The sequence below is a fragment of the Dryas octopetala genome, chromosome 1 (assembly GCF_963921425.1).
Source record: "Dryas octopetala chromosome 1, drDryOcto1.1, whole genome shotgun sequence".
Taxonomy (NCBI): domain Eukaryota; kingdom Viridiplantae; phylum Streptophyta; class Magnoliopsida; order Rosales; family Rosaceae; genus Dryas; species Dryas octopetala.
In genome coordinates, this window is record NC_141366.1 from 6,737,633 (window position 1) to 6,759,851 (window position 22,219).

Here is a 22,219-nt window from a genome sequence, read left to right on the forward strand (position 1 = left end):
CTCCTCTCTCCCTTCCTTCATTCGTCTCGCCTGCAACACCAATGGCCGAGCACATCATCTCCAGCTAACAAGTTGAGCCTCACCCTTCTTCTCCGAGCTCGCCTGCGACGCCGCGCCTCTACCTACTGCAACCACAGCGAAGCACCACTGCCAACAAAAAAATCGCAGCTGGTTCGGTGCCTATATGCCGAATGGGTCGTGGATGTTCGACGGCTACTTGTCGAATGGGTCATGGATGTTCGGTGGGTGGCTGCCGAATGAAACTCAAATTTTCGGCAGACCAGTGCCAAACGAAAGAGAAAGCAGAGAGAGAAAGGGAGGGAGGGAGGAGAGAAGAAAAGAGAGAGATGAAGGGATTGGGGGTGGGGCTCGGGTGCTGCTCTAAGTGGTCGAGTGAGGGGGCGAAGGGCTGGGTGGGTATGGCTAGGTGAGGAAAAGGCTAATGAGGGAACGGCTGCGTGGGTAGGTGAGGGAGAGGAAGGGGCTGGCCGGCTGGGTGTGTGTTTTTTTTTTTTTTGGTCTGTTGATGAGGTGTGCAAAAGAGAGAAAATGGAGTTGGTTTTTGGGTGTGGGAAGGAGAGTTGTGTCTTTTCCTTTAATTTTTGATTTTTTTTTTAAAGGGTGTGCAAAAAGAAAAAAAAAAATGTGTGCAGATAGCAGCCCTCTTGGACAAACGCATGCAATGTACTCCAAAACATTGAGTCTCTTTCATTTGGTGCTATATGAGACCACAGCTCACGCTATATGAGACCACAGCTCTTCACCATCATAAGGCCCTCTCTCTCTCTCTCTCTCTCTCTCTCTCTCTCTCTCTCTCTCTCTCTCTCTCCCCCCCCCCCTCCATCATTTGAGAGTTTCTTCACCATTGACATGGGAGAAACTCATCAGCTCAAAACAGACATGGGAGAAGCTCAAGAACTGCAACTCAACATCATGGGTATGTCACTTGTTCATTTACTAATTACTGGCTTTTAAAAAATAAAAAAATTAATGCAAATAAGTCTATTTTTATGCAATCTTGTCAGAGTATAGCAACTGATATATGCTTAATATTGCTGGGAGAAGTGAATTAATTCTTTTCTTATGAGTTATGAGAGTCATAAAACTTACATGAGGAGGTGGAGGGAGAATTCTGAAGAATCCCAACTTTATCAAATTATTAATATCATAGTATAGCAAATGATGAAAAGCTATGCAGCAGAAGTGTGATGCATAGAGTAGTGCACAAAGCTGTCATTGAGGAAAAATCTCATTGCCTACACCCTACTTGCATGCTTGGATATGATGAAATCCATGAAAGGTGATGTGTGCCTAATTAAGTAAATCCTTAATGACAAAATTTAATTAAAAAGAGGGGAGGCCAGAAAAGGAATCCCAATTAAGTTTTCCAAGCAAAAGACAATGGTTGGGTACTTATTCATCTTAATATCTTATGAATCACTGAATGAAGCAATGGCCAAGACAGAATTTTATGTGCAGACTTTTTCTCAGATCAGATAGCTGGTAAAGCATTGCAGGCAGCACTTACAAGCAAAGCACTATCTTTTCTTGATAAATATAAGCAAAGCACTACTTAGTTCAAGAAAGGGGTCAGTTTTATAGATGATCAATTCATAAGTTCCAATATTGATCATTGTTGTACATTTGTTCTTGTCAGTTGAGGAAGAAAATGAAGCAAACTTCCCGGAGTGTAAAGATGTTCCAGACCAGCGCAGAAGTGTTAACTGGTGGCTGAGAATGGCCATTTATACACTCTTTGTGATCGCTGGCCAGTCAGTTGCAACACTCTTGGGAAGATTGTACTATGACAAAGGGGGCAAAAGCAAATGGATGGGAACACTAGTACAACTTGCTGGCTTTCCAATCCTCCTTCCCTACTATTTTATCCCATCAAGCAGAAATCCAACCACAAATAGTACTATCCCATCAAAACCACCTTCCACCTTAATTCTTGCATCACTTTATGTCTCTCTTGGCCTCCTAATATCGGCAGACTGCTTCATGTATTCTGTAGGACTATTTTACCTCCCTGTATCTACTTATTCCCTCATTTGTGCATCCCAATTGGCCTTCAATGCATTTTTCTCCTTCTTCCTCAACTCTCAAAAGTTCACTTCTTACATTGTCAATGCTCTAGTCCTCCTCACCATCTCCTCCACCCTCCTTGTGTTTCAAGGCGATGACTCTGCAGACGACCCAACTGGAGGCTCCAAAACAAAGTATGCAATCGGGTTCATATGCACCGTTGGGGCATCAGCCGGATATGGATTGACTCTTTCTCTGACACAGTTTGCTTTCAGAAAGATTATAAGAAGGGAAACATTTACAGTGATCATGGATATGATAGTGTATCAATCAATAGTTGCAACCTTTGCTACCTTGGTGGGACTTTTCGCTAGTGGAGAGTGGAAGGATTTGAAGAAAGAGATGGAGGAGTTTGAATTGGGGAAGGTATCCTACGTAATGAATTTAACATGGACAGCTATAGTATGGCAGTTTTTTGCTATTGGCTCAGTAGGATTGATTTTTGAGGCATCTTCCCTCTTCTCCAATGCCATCAGTGTTTTGGGTTTGCCTGTTGTTCCAGTTCTAGCTGTGATCTTCTTCCATGACAAAATGGATGGAATAAAGGTAGTGGCTATGGTTTTGGCCATTTGGGGTTTTGTTTCATATGTTTATCAGCACTACCTCGATGATCGCAAGTCCAAGACTCCGAGTCAAAATGCTAATGATCAAGTTTCTAAAGCTTTTCCACTGGAAAACATTAATGGTTGAATAATAGTCAGGGCTTCTGTATATCGATCTGAGACTAGTTTAATACAAAAGAAGAATTACTAGCTTTCTAAGTTTCTAGCTACCATCCACGTTGTGAGCTTTAATTCTGATCCCTATGAAGCAGAGAGAGTTTTTTATTTTATTTTATTTTATTTATGAATAAATAAAACAATATTTATATAAGCAAAAATGTTTCGGAACTAACCAGTTAGTAAGATGATACAGTGTGAACCACTTTTTTGGGCCTACTACAAAATGTAATCTCATAATCCAAACAATTTATATTTTAGGTCTTCATTCAAAAATCAACCTTGCAAAAAATCAACCAAATCAGAAATTATTTAGTCATTCGATTATTATTACAATGATTTCATGTTTTATTGAAAAATTTGTGTTCGTCTATTTACATGAGCACAATTAGCTTATTAATAGTTGGTTAAATGATTTCTGAGTTGGTTGATTTTTGTAAGGATGATCTTTGAATGAGAACTTAAAAAATAAATGATTCGGATCATGATATTACATTGTGTAATGGGCTCAAAATGATGATTAGTGTCGTATTATTTTACTAATTAATTAAGATAAAATTAAGTGAAATTAGAGAAATTTTTATGTGATGAAATATAAAAGTATAAGTGTCATCTTGTTATATCTTTGTTGTAGGAAAGTTTTTCTCATGACACATATGCTTTTATATTTTATTATATAAAATTTTTCAAATTTTTAGACATAAATTATCTTTTGGTATGTCAAATTAACTTATATCTCTATTACAAGAAAGTTTCAATCGAAAAACATTGATATTAAAAGAAAAAAATTTCACAAAAAAAAAAAAAAGGGTAGAAAATAGCTACATTTTCCCCGGTAAAAATGTAAGTTTATTTGCTTAAGAAACGGCGCGTTTTACTCTTTTCCTTGGAAACTCTGCAAACTCAGTCTGTCCCTAGAGTCAGTCTCTTCCGTTATCAGGTTTTCACCGAAGTCCTCATCTTTGACGGAAGCAAAAGGCTCTGGATTTCCCAATTATGGCCTGCAACGCCTCAATTACTATGATGATCATCACCATGCCGTTGATCGTGATCCTGATTCGTCTTCTCTACGTTTTACACAGAACCGGAAAACCCCTCAAACCCAGAGGCTCAGCCGGTTCAGCTCCACCACCACCCCTCAGTACCCTCATCGTTTTAGGCTCAGGGGGTCACACTGCAGAGATGATCAACCTATTGCAGGTGCTGCAAAAAGACAGATTTGCCCCCAGGTTCTACATTGCTGCTGCTACTGACAACATGAGCCTCCAGAAAGCTCGCTTGCTCGAAGAGACTGGGGACAATAGGGAAGCGACTGTGAGTTCACAGTTCATGCAGATCTATCGAAGTAGGGAAGTGGGTCAGTCTTACATAACCTCTGTTTGGACGACTTTGATTGCTTTGGCTCATGCGCTTTGGCTAATGCTTAGAATCAGACCCCAAGTGGTATTTTTTTGCTTTTCCTTTACTCATTTCTATTGCTTTCGAACTTTGTATATCAAATCCTTGATTATCAACTCTTTTGAAATCGCAGATTCTATGCAATGGGCCTGGGACTTGTGTACCGCTTTGTGTAATTGCATTCTTATTCAAGGTTTGGATGCATTCTCTTAGACCCTTTTGCTTTTGTGTTTTTCCATTTCTTTGGGTCGATTCGGAATTTCGATTCTTAAAGTTGAAATTGGAAATGTGCAGGTTGTGGGGATTAGATGGTCATCTGTGTTTTATGTTGAGAGTATAGCAAGAGTACAAAGGCTGTCCTTGAGTGGCTTGCTTCTTTACAAGTTACGCATAGCTGATCAGTTCTTTGTCCAATGGCCGCAGTTGCAGAGAAAATATCCCAGAGCTCACTATGTTGGTTGTCTCATGTAGTTGATTCACTTGTGCTGCTGCTGCTATGGTACTCTCACTTTCACAGCTTAGCCTCCAAGATTTTTCAATGTAATATGTTTTTGTCAAGTTTGCAATTTATTTGATATCTTCAACTATAGTTGTCAACATGTTTAACTTTTTACTAATTGAGGAAAAGTGTGGTCTGATCCACCGATGACAATTGGGTCAGAACTATTGATTATGCATAACAATTTTGTTCTGATCCCCATGTGAAAAGTATTTTCCCATTTTCGAGTTCACACTTCCATTTGACTTTATAATTATTTGGTGAAGATAACCCGGATGAAATATTATAGGGATACTTTTAAGCCTTGGGTACATGATTTTGCATGGAAAATTAAACAGAATAACATATAATGCTAGTAGTATATGCATATAAATGCATTATGCTTATGTGAATGCAGTATGTGGGTACAATCTTAAAATGTCAACCTTTTAGTAATGACAAAAAGCTTGGATAACTACTGTAGGACAAAAGAGAAACTGAAATTATAGCGTCATTATTATATAATCCTTTGAATTTGATGAACACAAGTTTGAATTGAACTTCACAGGGAAAGAAATGGCTAGTATTTTTAATGATTAAAGATGGAACAAAAAGGTCTGGGTGAAATGCTTCCATCTCGAAACCAAAACAGGGGATGAGAAGGATCAAGAGTATTTGTAATGCTCATAAGACGTTTCTTTCCTTTGTTAATGGATCTTTAGTTGTCCATTTATTAATCGCTCAGCAGGTGGCCCCATTCAGTAAAGGAATCATTGAAATTTCTCTTACATGTTTGGTTTCAGCCTTGGACTCTGAATCGTCGAGATAGTGCTGATAGAGATACGAAGCAAATCCCCAGATGGCCAACACTGTGGCAATCACCTTTATTCCATCCATATTATCATTGAAGAAGATTACAGCAAGAACTGGAACAAAAGGCAATCCCGAAACACTTATAACATTGGAGAATAAGGAAGACACCTCAAGAATCAGTCCTATTGCGCCAATGTTGAAAGTTTGCCATGCTGTGGCCGTGCAAATCAAAGTCAGCAAATAGGATAGCCTCCCCAAGCCATAGTCCTCCATCTCTCTCTTTAATCCCTTCCATTCTTCATTGATGAAAAGTCCTGCTAGGGTAGCACAGGTTGCAACTAGTGACTCATAGATTATCATTTCTAAGACTGCTGAAAATGTTTTTGATTTTAGAACCTTCTGGAAGGAGACCTGTGTGAGCGAAAGCATCAAACCGTACCCAGCGGATGCACCAACTGTGCAAATGACTCCAATTGTATACTTCTCTTTGGAAATTCCAGTGAGGTTTCCTGAGTTGGTGTGAAATACAAGCAGGGTGGAGGAGATGGTGAGAAGGACTAAAGAATTGACAATGTAAGGAGTGAACTTTTGAGAATTAAGAAAGAAGGAGAAGAAAGCATTGAAGGCCAACTGGGATGCACAAATGAGTGAAAAGGTAGAAACTGGAAGGTTCAAGAGCCCAATGGAATACAACATGCTGTCTGCTGCAAGTAATACACCTAAACATAGATATATCAAAGCAAATACGAAGGCAGATGGCTGGTTTACATTGCTGTCTGTGGTGATCTTTTTGGATGATAAGATGCAGTGGTAAGGAATTAGGATTGGAAACCCTATGCATTGCACCAGTGTTGCCAACCATATGCTTTTTCCACCTTTGTTATAGTACAGTCGTCCCAAGAGTATAGCTGCTGACTGACCCCCGAGGACAGAGAGTGTATAGATGGCCATACGAAGCCACCACTTTGAATCTCTGGGATGAGAAATTGTTCCTTGGTGGGTGATGTTCTTAAACTCAATTGTATTAGCTTCTTCAGCTTCTTGAACTGGTATGAAACACATATTTGGATTACTATAGGGGCAGCTTCATCTATGAATCAGTTTATCAATAAAATCACCATTTCCTCTATATTTTAATAGCATGAAAACTATTCATTTTTTGTTTCTTCATTTACTTTCAACATATTATGTTCTAAACAGATTAAGGGTCGTTCACTTGAGTTGATTGTGCTTTGTTGGTTAATGTTGCGTGCTGTACTGTGTTTCTATTACACCCACTTTAACATAGAATGATGAAGAGTAAAAGCTATTATGCAGCAGTTCAGGTTCCTCCCTTGCACCGATGTGCTACAATTCTAGTGGTAGAAAGTTAACAAATCAAAAGGGAATAAATCCATAAAAATGCTTTTCCTTTTCTATTTAGAAAAACAATAGAGAAACATGAGAAAACCTTTGTGCACACATAGAAATCTGACTTACCTATGATGTGGAGTTGCAGATCTTGAGCTTTTCCCATGTCAGATGTGGAGAATCTTAAAGTGATAAAGCAGAGAGGGGAGAAGGGAAAAGAGGAGAGGGGAGAGAGAGCCTATACAATATGAATGCCCTGAAATTCTTGCAGGTGATGTGGTGTCCAGTCTCAGTGATTTGAGGCTTTGGTCCACATTAATGCACCATTTTAAACATTTCTGGAAAACTACATATGGGCTGCATTCATCACAATAGTCAGTCAGCATCTAAATAATGTGGTATGATCTCAAACATGTTTCAGGCACTTGGAAAGAACATTTAAGTAAACTCCCAGCAAAGCATTCCCTTTAACTTGAAGAACAAACAAACAGTTTTATAACACGTACGTTATGGGAATCCATGTTGTGCAGCCTGTGCAGGGATGCAATTTGTATGCAACATCCTTTTATTTTATTTTTTATATGTTATTTTCTTTCACATCTCATCACCATAGTTGTCAGATAAAAAAAAAAATACCGCATTTATAGTTTTACCCTGTTATAAAAAAAAAATATAGTTTTACCATGTTAACTCTTCATACGTACAGTGGCCAAAAAAAGAAACTCTTCATACGTACTTCTAGCTGCCAACACCTGAGAGTATCAAATTATCAGATCACTCTCTGCCCTGCAACCGTCATCATGCCAACAATGGCGGCTATTGCTCCACCCTCTTCGCCTTCTCAAAACCCTCTCCTTTCCCTTCTTCAACAAAATCCCAAAACCCCATTTCCAGATTTACCCTCCCCTTTCCCCTTCTCCCCAGAAACACACAGTTTCCCGCCATCTCAACATTTCCAAATCCCACTCTCCCAAAGCCACCACCACCACAGAAACTTTAATTCCCCGATTTGCCCCTGACGAACCCAGAAGAGGCGCCGATGTCCTCCTCGAGCGCCAAGGCGTCACCACAGTCTCCGCCTAGCCAGGAGGCGCGTCGAGGGAGATCCACCAGGCGCTCACGCGCTTCTCCACCATTCGCAACGTCCTCCCACGCCACGAGCAAGGGCGGAGTGTTCGCTGCCGAGGGCTACGCGCGCGCGTCTGGCCTCCCCGGCATCTGCATTGCCACCTCCGGCCCCGGTGCCACCAACTTAGTGAGCGGCCTCGCCGACGCGCTCTTAGACAGCATTCCGGTGGTGGCGATCACCGGACAAGTCAACCCCGATGATCGGTACCGATGCATTCCAAGAGACCCCAATTGTGGAGGTAACAAGGTCCATTACAAAGCACAATTATCTAGTTCTTGATGTAGAGGACATTCCTAGAATTGTTAGTGAGGCTTTTTTCTTGGCCACCTCGGGTCGACCCGGCCCGGTTTTGATAGATATACCAAAAGATGTGCTAGCAACAGCTTGCTGTTCCTAATTGGAATCAACCCATTAGGTTATCTGGGTACATGTCTAGGTTTCCGAAATGCCCATCTGAGGCCCATTTGGAGCAGATTGTGAGGTTGGTATCCGAGTCCAAGAAGCCGGTGTTGTATGTTGGTGGAGGGTGTTTGAACTCCAGCCCGGAGTTGGGGTGGTTCGTGGAGCTTACCGGGATCCCGGTTGCCAGTACTTTGATGGGTCTTGGGGCATACCCGAGCTCGGATGAATTGTCACTCCAAATGCTTGGAATGCACGGTACATCAAGAGCATGTCCTGCCTATGATTCCGAGTGGTGGTGCTTTCAAAGATGTGATAACCGAGGGTGATGGAAGGACTAGTTATTGATTTCCTCGGCAGCATCCCTGTTTCAACTTTCATGCATGGTATGCACAATGTATTTAAAGTCTTTAGTTTATGTAGTAGTGTTAGTTTGAACGAGTTGTACTTGGAATAACCATAAAGATGTGGTAGGTTTCTTAACTTAAAGTTATGTGTACGGATCTCGCAAAAATCCTAATTAGCCCTAGGGGCTAGGGTTTCACATGATAATATGCCGAAGCCCAGCCTCAATAGAGAGAGAGTAGAACGAGTACTCTCCGAACTGTGGAAATCCAAGTGATCGACCGAGAGAGAGAGAGAGAGAGAGAGAGAGAGAGAGAGAGAGAGAGAGAGAGAGAGAATGGGGGTTTGTGAAAAAATAGTGACAGAGAGCGTGAGAGTGGTGGTGTTTTTGGAGGCTTATTTATTTATTAAATTGTTTATTTTCTTTTGATGTGAAAAAGTTTAAACATTTGGAGAATATTTTATGTTAATTCTTCTTTGGTTCTGTGAGTTTTGTCGGCTAATTGAGCGATAAGGGTTTGAACGGTCGGAACGGGACAGTGAGAGTTGGGGAAAACAGAAAGGATGGGTTGGCTTGGCCGTTCGGGTTGGGAGGGTTTATATGTTATTGTCGGCCTTCATGGTTGGGTTTTTTTTTTTTTTTTTTTTTTATTGGTTCTGTGGCCTTGGTTTTGGGTTTGCAATTGCAATTAATTAAAGTTGAGAAAAACTTATCTATATAATTGGATCGGGGCTGAATTGGTATCCCAAGAGATAGTTTCTGTCTTGAAATTGGAGAAATTTTTATGTAATGAAGAATAAAAATATAAGTGTCATTGTGTTATTGAATTGAGATACTAAATTAGTTATATCATGTTGCACGAAAGTTTCTTTCATGTTTTTCTTGTACACAATAGCCTTCAGCAATTCAATTTTTTTTTTCTTTTATCAATTTGTCATTAATCTAATAATATCTCTATAGTATTGGAGAGGTTACCAATTCTAATTCTCCTCCTTTTAGATTAAAAAAAAAAAAAAACTATTTATTCTTGTGAAATAAGAAATAATTGATTAAATCAACACGATTCATTTTGTTTTTTGCATTAAATATCAATGTTTTCTAGTCCACATAGCGTCGTAGTACAGTGCAGTCCAAATGAGAGCACTGAAGTTTCGGCTTTTCTGGACAGTGCTTTTGTACTCATAAATGAATATAAACTTGTCCTCACAACCAATCACATGAATCTATAATGAGGTCTACCATAAGAGAGAAGGTTGAGAGAGAAGATGATGGACCCCATCATGGACTCATGTGATTGATTGTAAGGACAAACTTGGTACTCAGAAATGAGTACCAAAGTATTTTCCTAATGTTAATTGTCCTGTTTGTTTTCTGTCCCATCTATTGCAGGGAAAATTGAAAAAAATTTCTATTGAGAACTGCCATGCTGGACTTCAAAACAAGTTGAGTTCTAGAAATGAGGCACATATCCATGCTCACGAAGACGAGCAGTCAATGAGTCCAATTCAGCATAAATAAAGTTGGATTTAGGATGGGCTCTATCAGCAGTAATAAAAGCATGCACACCATCCTTGAGCTCAATCCAGCTACAGCCTGGTGTCTTCTTCACATTTTGTTGCCTCATCGTATGTCTAACTTCTGATACCTCTTCGTATCGACCATTCACTACATAAAGATTGGATATCAACACATAGTTACCACAGTGCCCTGGATCAAGTTCAATCACCTTCTGTGCAGCAATCTCTGCAAGGTCTTGATTCCCATGGAGTCGGCATGCTGCTAGCAGTGCCCTCCACACCACAGGATTGGCCTCAATCGGCAATTTAAGCACCAATTCATAAGCCTCCTCCAGATGCCCAGCTCGACCAAGCATGTCAACCACACAAGTATAGTGCTCAATGGTTGGAAGCACACTGTACTTTGAGTTCATTTGTCTCAAGAATTCATGCCCTTCTCTCACTAACCCTGCGTGGCTGCACGCAGACAAAACCCCAACAAATGTGACCTCATCGGGTTTAATTTGTGCCTCACGCAGATGAGAGAACATATCTAATGCCTTGTTACCATAACCATGCATGCCATAACCCATGATCATGATGTTCCAGGATGCCACATCCTTATTCCTCATATTCTTGAAAACCATATAAGCGTTTCTCATGCTCCCACATTTTGCATACATGTCCATGACTGCATTGGCCACAAGCACATCATCAACATCTTCTTTATTCACATCCTTCCCCAACCCATTTTTAATCATATGTCCATGAATTTCTCTACCATGCATCAATGCTGCCAGATGAGTGCAGGCCGGAAGGACTGTCGTGATTGTTACCAAATCAGGACGAAGCCCATCACCTAACATTCTTTCAAAAAGCCTCAGAGTTGCTTCGTGATCGCTGCACTGTTCATGCACTGCTATAATTGAGTTCCATGAATATATATCCTTCTCAACCATCATCTCAAAAATCTCCAAGGCATCTCCAGTACACTTGCATTTCCCATACATGTCAATCAATGCATTTGAAACCTCAAGAGCTGAATCATACCCCATTTTCAGTACAAACCCGTGCACTGCTCTCCCATTGTTAAAATCTCCCATCATGGCGAAAATGGACAAGACCCCAGTTACTGTAAATCTACTTGGCACAACCCCTTCCTCACCCATTATCCTAAAGACCACCAAAGCGTCCTCAAAACGGCCAATCTGCGCAAACCCATTAACCATTGCATTCCAGAGCACAACATCTCTTACAGGCAATTCGTCAAACACTTCTTGTGCCTCCTCCATTGACCCGAATTTCAAATACGTATTCACCAAAGCACTGCCAACATATAAATCCAACTCCAACCCAAGTTTAACCACCAACCCCTGAATCTTCCTAACCTCCAGAACCCCACAACAAGCTCTGATCACACACGGAAACGTAAACTTATCGGGCACAACACCCATCGACCGCATTCTTTTATAAAACTCAAACCCATATCCAGCCATCCCATTTGCAAGGAACCCAGCAATGACTGCATTGTAGGCGAACACATTGTGGTCATGGGATTGGTAGTTGAAAATTGAAACGGCGTCGTCCATTTGGCTGCACTTGGAGTACATGTTGATGAGGCTGGTTATGGATAGAGGGGAGTGAAGGAGGCCATTGGTGAGCATGTGGGAGTGGATTTGCTTGCCTTTGTTGAGGTTCTTGTGGCGGGCACATGCTTGCAGTGAGGCTATGCAGGTAGTGAGGTCGTGCAAGGACTGAACAGATTGTTGGGTAGTGGAATGTGAAGAAAAAGAGAAGCTGAAACACAGAGAAGACAGAGAAGGTTTCTTGAACAAGTTGGTGGTTTTGTTCATTTAACAGAGTCGGACTTGGGGAGCGTCTCTGTCTTGACTCTTGACCACCTAGCACGATACAAACTAATCGCTAATCATTATGAACATGAATCGTTGTAAATTTAAGGTATTTGTGATAATTTGCGACCCGAAAAATTTTAAAATATTTATTTATTTATCTTTATTAATCAAATTATATAACATCTCGGTTTTGTAATTTGTAAAACGTTGCTTCCAAGTTTCATCGTCGTCGCGAAATCAAAGGCAACTATGGTTTAGAAAATATTAAACTTCTGTCAACCACATGCCGTAATATATTAATCTCGCAATGAATTATGGATTCGTTTTTTGTATAATCTAGTAAATCTGTCGACGTTTAAGAATTAGAAAATAATCATAAGATAAAATTTCTCTTGAATTATTATTACAATAAGATTACTTTTACTTCACATATTTTTTCTCTGTGTTGGCAGTTGGCCTCAAGTAGTGGTTAAAAGAACTTTTTTTTTTTTTAATCATTGATTTATGATTTGCTATCCATCCCTTGTGGAGAATAATAACTTATCTGTCCTTGTAACAGTTACAGGGACAAGTGTTATCCTAATTAGAGAGAGAGAGGAAGAGAGAAAGAGAGAAAGAGAAAGAAAGTGAGAGAAAGAGAGAGAAGAGGGGAGGGGATAGCAGGTGACATCCCTGTTGTTGCTGGTAAGATCTTCTCTCCATTGTGGATGAGGTGCTCCACTAATCCGAGGATTGGGACGTGTTGAACAATATCTTGTCTATGTGATTTAACTTATTTAACATAATTCTGTTAAGTTACAAATTTCTGTTATAAAATTTTGATAAATTTTTTAAAATCATATATTTTACTTTTTAAAAACAATTAAACAAGAAAACATGAACATATATTACCTTTAGAGAAAAGTAAAGTTTAGAAAGGAGCTCGAATATACAAAAATGAGGCAATTTTATTTCATCATCTTTAACTTATAATCTATAAGAAATTTGCATGTTTGAATTAAACTTTCAATTTAATAGAAGAAGATATGATTTAAATCTCTAATTGATGGTATGGATTAAAAATCTAAATTTTTTAAAGATAAGTAGGAGATTCAAACTCATTAATTAATGTAACGAAAGTTTCAATTTTTCTAATTAGAAGAAGAAGAAGAAAAAAAATTGCAAATTTTTTCGGGGCCCCACCAAATATGGACCTTGACCCACAACCCATCAGTCCATCACCATTCGATTTAAGATAAGCTCACTTTTTGTGTACATCCTACACCTCACCTGCTTACTAATCCATTTTTGTTTCAGTAAAAAAAAAAAAAAAATCGAAGAAGAAGATTCGAATACCTTCCTTGGACTTGAGACTTGAGAGTACCTGCTTCGACTTACCTGAGTCCTAGTTGTTGCGGCAAAGAAAGCAGTTGTTCTCCGTCTCTCAGACAAGGTGAGAAAGCGCTTTGGGTGTTTGAATTGATTATCAATGGCGGTGAAGCTAACGACCTGGTTTTTGAACCAGGGGCTTAGCATCAGCGGTTTGAACTCCAACAATTCCGAGCGTTCAAATTCAAACGCCCGCTTTTCATTTCCTTGCTCTCCTGCTTCGTCCAAGTTACGTCACCGTAATCTCAGGTACACTGGCTGTGCTCCTCACTCTTTCTCTCTCTCCCTCTCCAGTGTTTGATCAATCACCTTCATGCTTCAATCTATTAACTTGGTGATGCTTCTTTGGGTTCAATTTCTTCTTGAGCAGTTGCAATTGCGTGCAAAAGAGGCAAAAGCTGAAGAAGAAAGCCTCTCGCAAAACAGATGCAGATTTCCAGCCAAACGGCGAAGAAGACTCTGATGTTGAAAGTTCTTCCGTGGTTATCGTCCCTATTGCGAATCCAGAAAGCACATCTGATGATGAAGCTCACACTATCAATGCCGAAGATTCGGTTTCGAGTGCTTTAATCGCTTCTGATCAAACAAATTCTTCGGTACTCTCTTTTCTATTCACCCTCTCAGTCTTTCCGTATAAAAAATCCAAGGGCAAATTGTAATCTGATGACTTATTGTATTGCCTTACAGGCCGTTAATATGCAGGATTTGATTGGCATGATTAGAAATGCAGAAAAAAGTAGGATACTTTGCTACCCTTTTCCTTTGGCTTACTATTTATGACTTTATGTTTATTAGATATGATGAAATATGTATGTGTATATCTTTGTTGGCAATAGATATCCTTCTTCTAAATCGAGCACGGGTTCGAGCGCTTGACGACCTTGAAAATATTCTCAATGAGAAGGAAGCATTGCAAGGAGAGATGAATGTTTTGGAAATGAGATTGGCAGATACTGATGCACGGATCAGAATAGCTGCCCAAGAAAAAGTACATGTGGAACTCCTGGGAGACCAGTTAGCTAAGATGCGGAGTGAACTGACTTTCAATGGTAATGGTGCTGGTGCTGAAAGAAGTGTGGGGGTTGAGATTTTTAAGAATCACAACGAACTATTCAATGAGGAAGCCCCTCTACCATACAAAAGTAGCATCAATGCTCTTTTTGCTGATCTTACTTCGTTGAGATTAGAAAATACATCCCTCAAGAATGATGTACAAGCACTTAGGGAGGAGCTTAGCAATGTGAAGAATACTGATGAACGCGTGGTAGTGCTGGAAAAACAACGGTCCTATTTGGAGTCTGCCCTGAAAGATTTGGAGGCTAAACTGTCAACTTCTCAGGATGATGTTTCCAAACTTTCCAATCTCAAAGTTGAATGCAAGGGCTTGTGGGAGAAGGTGGGAGATTTGCAGCTACTGCTAGATAAGGCAACCAAACAGGCTGATCAAGCTATTACAGTGTTACAGCAAAACCAAGAGATTCGAAAGAAGGTTGATAAATTAGAAGAATCTCTTGAAACAGTTAATGTCTATAAGGAGTCATCAGAAAAGATGCAACAATATAATGAGCTAATGCAACAGAAGATAAAACTAATGGAGGACCGCCTTCAAAGATCCGACGAAGAGATATATTCTTATGTTAAATTATATCAAGAATCTGTGGAGGAATTTCAAGATACACTAAACACTCTAAAAGAAGAAAGCAGGAAAAGGGCACTAGATGAACCCGTGGATGATATGCCTTGGGAATTTTGGAGCCGTTTATTGCTGATAATTGATGGTTGGCTGCTTGAGAAGAAAATAACAGTCAATGATGCAAAAGTGTTGAGAGAAATGGTATGGAAGAGAGATAGGCGTATTCATGACACATACATGGCATGCAAGGAAAAGAACGTACAGGATGCTGTGGCTATATTTCTCAGACTGACATCGTCACAAACAAGGTATGAACTTTTTAGCATTAAAATGCAGGGTTATATGTTTATTCTGCTGTTTAATTTATGACTTTGTTAATTTTCAGTCAAGGATTGCATGTAGTTCATATTGCAGCAGAGATGGCACCAGTAGCTAAGGCGAGTCCATCCTGCCTCTATGCATTGTATCTTTTTGCTTGATTTTATTAAAAGATATGAGCAGGGTTTCTTACATGTCAAACATATCAAGGATGTTGCATTTTAATTCTTCAAACATAACATCTTAGTTTCAACCTATCTTGGTTCTTATGGCAGACTGCAAATTCACTCATGCCTCATTGAGGGGGGGGGGGGGGGGGGGTTGTGTTGTGTTTATTGGTTGATTAGTTTAGTTTATGCTCTCTGTGAATCAGGGGGATGGTCTATTTTGATAATGCTTTTGCATAATGTTTAATGTCATTTGAGAACTTTATAAAATAATTGGTTGTTACTTTTACAGGTTGGCGGTTTGGGGGATGTTGTAGCTGGTCTTGGTAAAGCATTGCAGAAGAAGGGACACCTTGTGGAAATTGTTCTTCCCAAATATGATTGCATGCAGTATGATCGTGTTTGTGACCTAAGGGTATGCTGATAATTTACAAAATTGTGCAAAAATGGTTTTCTACTTGAGTTTCAAAACATTATTTAATAACATGTTTTCATTCACAGGCCCTAGATACGGTGGTAGAGTCATACTTTGATGGTCGACTATTCAAAAATAAAATCTGGGTTGGCACTGTTGAAGGTTGGGAATTTTGAAGTTGCTGTTTGCATGACATATTTTAGCATTTGATTCTCACTGTAGTTTTAATTCTGCAGGTCTTCCTGTTTATTTTATTGAGCCTCTTCATCCTGATAAGTTGTTCTGGAGAGGACAGTTCTATGGAGAACGTGATGATTTCAAACGTTTTTCCTATTTCAGCCGTGCAGCCCTTGAGTTGATTCTTCAAGCTGGCAAGAAACCAGACATAATTCATTGCCATGATTGGCAGACATCTTTTGTTGTATGGACCATTAAACCTTCATTTTTTTTTTACTTTGCTTTCTTGAGTACCAATATACTCTCTCTCTCTCTCTCTCTCTCTCTCTCTCTCTCTCTCTCTCTCTCTCTATTTTAGCAACTGATGTATTTCTGTTCTCAGGCTCCACTTTATTGGGATTTATATGTGCCAAAGGGATTAAACTCAGCTAGAATATGTTTTACATGCCACAACTTTGAATACCAAGGGACTGCACCTGCTTCAGAATTGGCATCTTGTGGTCTTGACGTGAACCAGCTAAATAGACCAGATAGAATGCAGGACAACTCTTCACATGATAGGATCAATCCTCTTAAGGTATTGTTATTGTTGATTCGTCTGTTACCAGCATCTTTTAGGATGGACAAAATTTTTCCTGATTCCATTTACATTTTTCACTTCTCTATTTAAGGGTGCAGTTGTGTTCTCTAATATTGTGACAACAGTATCACCCACCTATGCGCAAGAGGTGCGGACTGCTGAGGTATGGCTTTTGCCTCCTATGCAATGTTTTGCATTAACCTTTTCTACTCCTCTTTTGAGGATGTTGGACTCTTAAGACGAAAGAAAAAACTTTCAAATTGTGTTGTTCTATGAGAGCCTTGATACATAGTCAGCCAAGATGTTGAGTGCTTATATCACTCACATGGTTTTCTGATGTTGAAACTCCTGCTTCCATGTTCTATGTTATCCTTGAACGTCCTTTTTTTACTAGTTGTTTATCTATGATTACAGGGAGGACGTGGTCTCCATTCAACGCTTAATTTTCATTCTAAAAAGTTCATTGGAATTCTAAATGGGATTGATACTGATGCATGGAATCCTTCCACTGATGCATATCTCAAAGTGCAGTACAGTGCTAATGATCTTCAGGGGAAAGCAGAAAACAAGGAAGCTATAAGAAGGAGTCTAGGGCTTTCTTCTGCAGATCCCAGGAGGCCATTGGTAATTATATTTTCATAAGATGATATGATTAATCTTGTGATGCAAGACATCCCTATATATTACTATTTCTTTTTCTATAAATTTTCTGATTAGGTGCGATTTCTCTGTTGTTAAAATTTAAATACACAGGACTGATATTGTTACTACATTATGACACCTTTTGAAAGAATAATTTCAAAACTTAGCATATCATATCTCAAAGTGCAATACACCATATTTTGATATTGTTAAGGGTAACCTACACTTGGCGGCTCTGGTACCATATTTAATATCCATCCTAAAAGCTTAAGTTGTTAGGTGGAGAGACCCAATGGGTATATATTGTTTAGTAGACACTTAGCCCAACCATTGTATAGTGCTCAACAATATCAAATACTTACCTTGGGAGCTTTTGGTTGGCCCATGCGAATAATAATTTTTGTTTTGTGTTAGTTTGCTCTGCATGTAGGATCATATCTGGGATTCCAAGAAATGACATTATTGACATCGGTTATTCTATTTTCATTAAGCCTGATTAGTGGTTGGTGAAGCTGCTTGAATTCTTACTCGAAACAGTTTTATCTTTTTGATAGGTGGGCTGCATAACAAGATTGGTGCCACAGAAAGGTGTACATCTTATCAGACATGCAATATATCGAACATTGGAGCTTGGAGGACAGTTTGTGCTTCTGGGTTCAAGCCCAGTGCATCATATTCAGGTACTGCTCTACCTTTCTTTCTATTATTATATCTTAGCTATGTTCCTTTACTGTTATTAGAATATAATTTGTTATTTTATGCTAGGATCATTATTGTAATCTCATATCTGTGTATAATCTCTGATCATATAAAACATTGCTAAGGTGAAGGGGCTGATATCAAACCCTAAACTTATTCTTTTAACTCTCTTCTCTTTTCTATTTCTTCCTCTTCTCTAACCCTAGTCTTACAATGCTCAACTCAACTTAGTATCAGAGTAGGAGATTCTGAGTTCAAACCCCTGCAACTGCAATCTCCAATTTAATTTCACGTGTTTTTTTTCCATGCTTATACGATTAACAAGTGGAAATAAATGCATCAAATGTCTTGAAGCTATATATCGGCTGGGTTTCCCTATATGATTGTTGTATGTACTTTTCAGAGAATTGCTAGACTTGTTTTGCTTTTCATACTTTCTCTAATCAAATAACTTAAAGGTTTCTTGTTTTATTTTCCTTTGTAGAGGGAATTTGAGGGCATTGCAAACAATTTTCAGAACCATGACCATATTCGGTTGATATTGAAGTATGATGATTCTCTTGCCCATTCCATTTATGCTGCTTCTGATATGTTCATCATCCCATCTATCTTTGAGCCTTGTGGACTTACACAGGTAAAGTCTGCTCTCTTGCCTGTGCAAAACTTCAGCACATCTCTCTGTACTTACTTCTTTTTTGGCAGATGATAGCAATGAGATATGGTTCTATACCCATTGTAAGAAAAACTGGTGGTCTTAATGATAGGTGAGTACTCAATGCCTCACCTATTTATAGCTTCTATTAAATATTTTTAGGTTATTCGTTCTAGAGAAACTTGAATTTTTAATCACTTCTTGTGCAGTGTCTTTGACGTTGATGATGACATCATACCTCTCCAGTTTAGAAATGGATATACATTCTTGACTCCCGATGAACAGGTAAATCGATGGAATAATGACATGTAGTAAATACGTATACATACAGTTTTAGTCAAGTAGCCTAATACATACATTTTCCTTCTCCCCCCCCCCCCCCCCCCTCTTCTTTCTGCTCTAAGTTTCTTGTTTTTTCTCCACGTTAGTAAATACGTTATCCTAATTTTTTCCAGTTTATTATTTAATGCATCCTGGCTTGAAATTTGAAATATTGACAGGGAGTAAACAGTGCTTTGGAACGGGCATTTAACCACTACATAAGTAAGCCTGAGAGTTGGCAGCAGCTTGTTCAGAAGGACATGAATATGGATTTCAGTTGGGAAACATCCTCATCACAGTACGAAGAACTCTACTCTAAGTCTGTGGCCAGAGCAAGGGCAGCAGCTCACACTTAAGCTTTATCATACTTTGCTAAACCAGGCATTTCTATGCTTATCCGGTGGAACAAATTTGGCATCGACTCGGATAAGTTGGGGCTCAGACTGATATATAGTCTATGTATGGTATGTATACTGTTAATGGAAGTAATCCAAGTAGCAAGCACACCAGCACTTGATATCAAATCGGATGAATGCTTTTAGTGGAAGTAATCCGAGCAGCGAGCACACCAACAGCTAGATATCAAATCCGTATAAGTTATCAAATTTGGCCAGGGTTAGATGCTTGCTGCGACTTCATCCTAATGTTCTTTTTTTTTTTTTTTTTTTTTTTTTTTTTTCATTTGATCATCATTTATTTGTTCATAAAAGCTGTCACAGTTGTTATATACTAATTATTAGGTTCTCATTAGTTTATAAAGACTAGTGTATACCTTCTATGGGCTGATGTGCCTTTTCATTTAGGCGTACACATTTATACAAACTTGGATTTAAAACTTATATCTCTACGCAAAACTTAGATAAGATATGAAAAATAAATAGCTTAAATCGTCTTGATTTTGAGCAAATTAATGGTAAAATCAAGACGATTAATTTGATGTCATGCTATCCAATTACTTATTATTTGTGGACAAAAATAAAAAACGAAATTAGTTGGTCATCAAAATAGAAGATCGAAATTAGATACATTATTACACAGATCAAATTTCTTTGCCCATTAACTTGAAACAAATGTACATCACCGACAACAGTTGAAACAAAATAAGAAGATAATTCCAAGCTCACTTTCCGGGAACAAAGTTTGTAGCATAGGACCAGGCATTGTTGTTGACAGGGTCTGCAAGGTGGTCAGCAAGGTTCTCCAATGGCCCCTTTCCGGTCACAATGGCCTGGACAAAGAAACCAAACATGGAGAACATGGCCAATCTTCCATTCTTGAGCTCCTTCACCTTGAGCTCAGCAAAAGCTTCTGGGTCATCAGCAAGGCCCAATGGGTCAAAGCTTCCACCAGGGTAAAGTGGGTCAGTTACCTCTCCAAGTGGCCCACCAGCAATGCGGTATCCCTCAACTGCACCCATCAAGATGACTTGGGTAGCCCAGATGGCCAAGATGCTTTGGGCATGGACCAAGCTTGGGTTGCCCAAGTAGTCAAGCCCACCCTCGCTGAAGATTTGGGCTCCCGCCTTGAACCACACGGCTTCGCCAAACTTGACACCGTTTCGGGCCAAAAGCTCGGGGAAGACACATCCGAGGGCTCCAAGCATGGCCCATCTGGAGTGGATCACTTCGAGCTCACGGTTCTTGGCAAAGGTTTCTGGGTCAGCTGAAAGCCCAGCAGTGTCCCAACCGTAGTCACCGGGGAACTCACCAGTTAGGTAGGATGGGGGCTCACCAGAGAATGGGCCCAAGTACTTGACTCTGTCTGGGCCGTACCATGGGCTGCCAGAGGAAACGGGCTTGGCCACGGTTTTCCTCATGGACACCCTCCCATTGCCGAAAAGCTCGGTAGCTGCCGGAGCAAGTTGCACGGCCTTGCCGGCGAATGATGGGGAAGAGAGAGCCATGGAAGCTGCCATTGTGGACTTAGAGGTAAAACTGGTTGAAGGAAAAACAATTGGAAGAGGAGAGAATGATGGGTGGTTGTAGTTTGGGTTTCATGGGCTTAAATAGGACAGGGTACCCTTATCTTATAAAGATCAATTCCTTAATTCCCATTGGTTGTGACATTTTGAAGTTTGATTTTCCTTGTCCAGTTGGCACCCTCTAAATCACCTACAATCCTTACATTATTGTGTGTGATAGACTACTAGTCTAGTGTATCAAAACTACCACTAGTTCTTCCAATGAGGTATTGCCAACTTGATCAATTGGATAGCCTTTATCTGCTTGCATATCCTCTGTAAGTCTGTGGGACCAAAGCACTAATTCTACCAAGCAATGCATCTTTCCAAATTTGTCTGTGGGACCACTCACATGGCTACTAATGTAGTCATGAGTGAAGCGACTAATAGTGGCAATTATGTGCCAATCAACTTTCTATAGCTTGCAGAATTTTTACGATAACCTTTTGTTCTGAATTCATATTTTCTACTTCAATAACTAAGAGGTAATAAATTTCAATAGTAATATATACCATTTAGTTTTGAATGTAATTTTGAGAAGGATGTGATCTGCAGCATCTGCTGGTGCATGTTACAAGATTTGACAAGTATTAGTTCAACAGCTGAAGAACCCTATTATATGCTGCAGTTGAGTCTATAATGCATGATCAAACTAAATGGGAACAAGGATGTCTTTAATTTTTGCTTTTAGGAAATTTTTTTTTTTTATTTTATGAATAGATTGAAGAGTCAATGCTGCATAAGAAGAAGAGCTTATCAGATCCTTGTAAAAGGCATCCAAATACTGTATCACGTGAAAGTGAGTTTGAGAAATGGAACAAAGATCAGATTCTTACAAGATTTTTTTCCTTCTGCACAGATATTTTACTCAGACACCCTGCCTGCCATTCAATTTCTTGAACTTTTTTGAAGTGAGAAAATTTTACTATCAATAATACTTGAGCGTTGAGGCATTGTCTGTTTGTCACAAGTCCTACTAGCTATAGCACTTCAGCCATTTATATAATATATGGAAAACCACATTCTCTTGAAAAACTTTCAAAATTATTTTTTATTTTTGGTAGACTTTCAAAATTGTTTTATAAGACAAATCCCCCAATATTCTCGTGGTTGAGTGGAATCCCACAGCTCAACGTGGACAACCCACATTGGTCATAGCCAAGGAAATGAATCTGATTACTTGGTGGATTAGAGATTGCCATGTGAGTAGTGAAAAACAAA

The 22,219-nt window shown here is 39.4% G+C and overlaps 6 protein-coding genes and 1 pseudogene across 8 annotated transcripts; 4 read left to right on the forward strand and 3 right to left on the reverse strand.

Moving 5' to 3' along the window:
* The first annotated feature begins 786 nt into the window (after nucleotides 1-786).
* LOC147297088 (putative purine permease 10) lies at nucleotides 787-2,846 on the forward strand. The gene is made up of 2 exons (XM_086230173.1): nucleotides 787-937; nucleotides 1,658-2,846. The coding sequence occupies exons 1-2, from the start codon at nucleotides 871-873 to the stop codon at nucleotides 2,773-2,775; spliced, it is 1,185 nt and encodes a 394-aa protein (XP_086086299.1). The 5' UTR covers nucleotides 787-870; the 3' UTR covers nucleotides 2,776-2,846.
* A 792-nt stretch (nucleotides 2,847-3,638) lies between these two features.
* Nucleotides 3,639-5,624, forward strand: LOC147297089 (UDP-N-acetylglucosamine transferase subunit ALG14-like). Of its 2 annotated transcripts, none has more exons than XR_015120077.1 (4): nucleotides 3,639-4,247; nucleotides 4,336-4,395; nucleotides 4,497-4,742; nucleotides 5,484-5,610. XR_015120077.1 is itself a non-coding variant. In XM_086230176.1 (4 exons), exons 1-3 carry the CDS (start codon nucleotides 3,801-3,803, stop codon nucleotides 4,671-4,673), a joined length of 684 nt encoding a protein of 227 aa, XP_086086302.1. In that variant the 5' UTR covers nucleotides 3,642-3,800; the 3' UTR covers nucleotides 4,674-4,701; nucleotides 5,484-5,624. The 2 variants fall into 2 exon arrangements, 1 of the variants encoding a protein (XP_086086302.1); XM_086230176.1 differs by having other exon boundaries at nucleotides 3,642-4,247; nucleotides 4,497-4,701; nucleotides 5,484-5,624.
* LOC147297090 (putative purine permease 10) lies at nucleotides 4,686-7,035 on the reverse strand. The gene is made up of 2 exons (XM_086230175.1): nucleotides 6,973-7,035; nucleotides 4,686-6,539 (listed from the first exon to the last, which is right to left on the reverse strand). Exons 1-2 carry the CDS (start codon nucleotides 7,007-7,009, stop codon nucleotides 5,422-5,424), a joined length of 1,155 nt encoding a protein of 384 aa, XP_086086301.1. The 5' UTR covers nucleotides 7,010-7,035; the 3' UTR covers nucleotides 4,686-5,421.
* Nucleotides 7,036-7,090: 55 nt separating this feature from the next.
* On the forward strand, nucleotides 7,091-8,700 carry LOC147297091 (acetolactate synthase 1, chloroplastic-like; annotated as a pseudogene).
* Nucleotides 8,701-9,894: 1,194 nt separating this feature from the next.
* On the reverse strand, nucleotides 9,895-12,079 carry LOC147297092 (Pentatricopeptide repeat (PPR) superfamily protein). Its single transcript, XM_086230172.1, has one exon. The coding sequence runs from the start codon at nucleotides 12,064-12,066 to the stop codon at nucleotides 10,168-10,170; it is 1,899 nt and encodes a 632-aa protein (XP_086086298.1). The 5' UTR covers nucleotides 12,067-12,079; the 3' UTR covers nucleotides 9,895-10,167.
* Nucleotides 12,080-13,360: 1,281 nt separating this feature from the next.
* On the forward strand, nucleotides 13,361-19,980 carry SS4 (starch synthase 4). Of its 2 annotated transcripts, none has more exons than XM_086250768.1 (16): nucleotides 13,361-13,683; nucleotides 13,805-14,030; nucleotides 14,122-14,170; nucleotides 14,271-15,375; nucleotides 15,453-15,504; nucleotides 15,845-15,967; nucleotides 16,054-16,129; nucleotides 16,204-16,388; nucleotides 16,527-16,721; nucleotides 16,816-16,887; nucleotides 17,139-17,348; nucleotides 17,921-18,046; nucleotides 18,550-18,699; nucleotides 18,768-18,829; nucleotides 18,927-19,002; nucleotides 19,218-19,980. In XM_086250768.1, the coding sequence occupies exons 1-16, from the start codon at nucleotides 13,535-13,537 to the stop codon at nucleotides 19,392-19,394; spliced, it is 3,033 nt and encodes a 1,010-aa protein (XP_086106894.1). In that variant the 5' UTR covers nucleotides 13,361-13,534; the 3' UTR covers nucleotides 19,395-19,980. The 2 variants fall into 2 exon arrangements, with proteins under 2 accessions (XP_086106894.1, XP_086107671.1); XM_086251545.1 differs by having other exon boundaries at nucleotides 17,256-17,348.
* Nucleotides 19,981-20,016: 36 nt separating this feature from the next.
* LOC147297094 (chlorophyll a-b binding protein 21, chloroplastic-like) lies at nucleotides 20,017-21,024 on the reverse strand. The gene has a single exon (XM_086253396.1). It carries the CDS (start codon nucleotides 20,951-20,953, stop codon nucleotides 20,159-20,161), a length of 795 nt encoding a protein of 264 aa, XP_086109522.1. The 5' UTR covers nucleotides 20,954-21,024; the 3' UTR covers nucleotides 20,017-20,158.
* Between the last annotated feature and the right edge of the window lie 1,195 nt (nucleotides 21,025-22,219).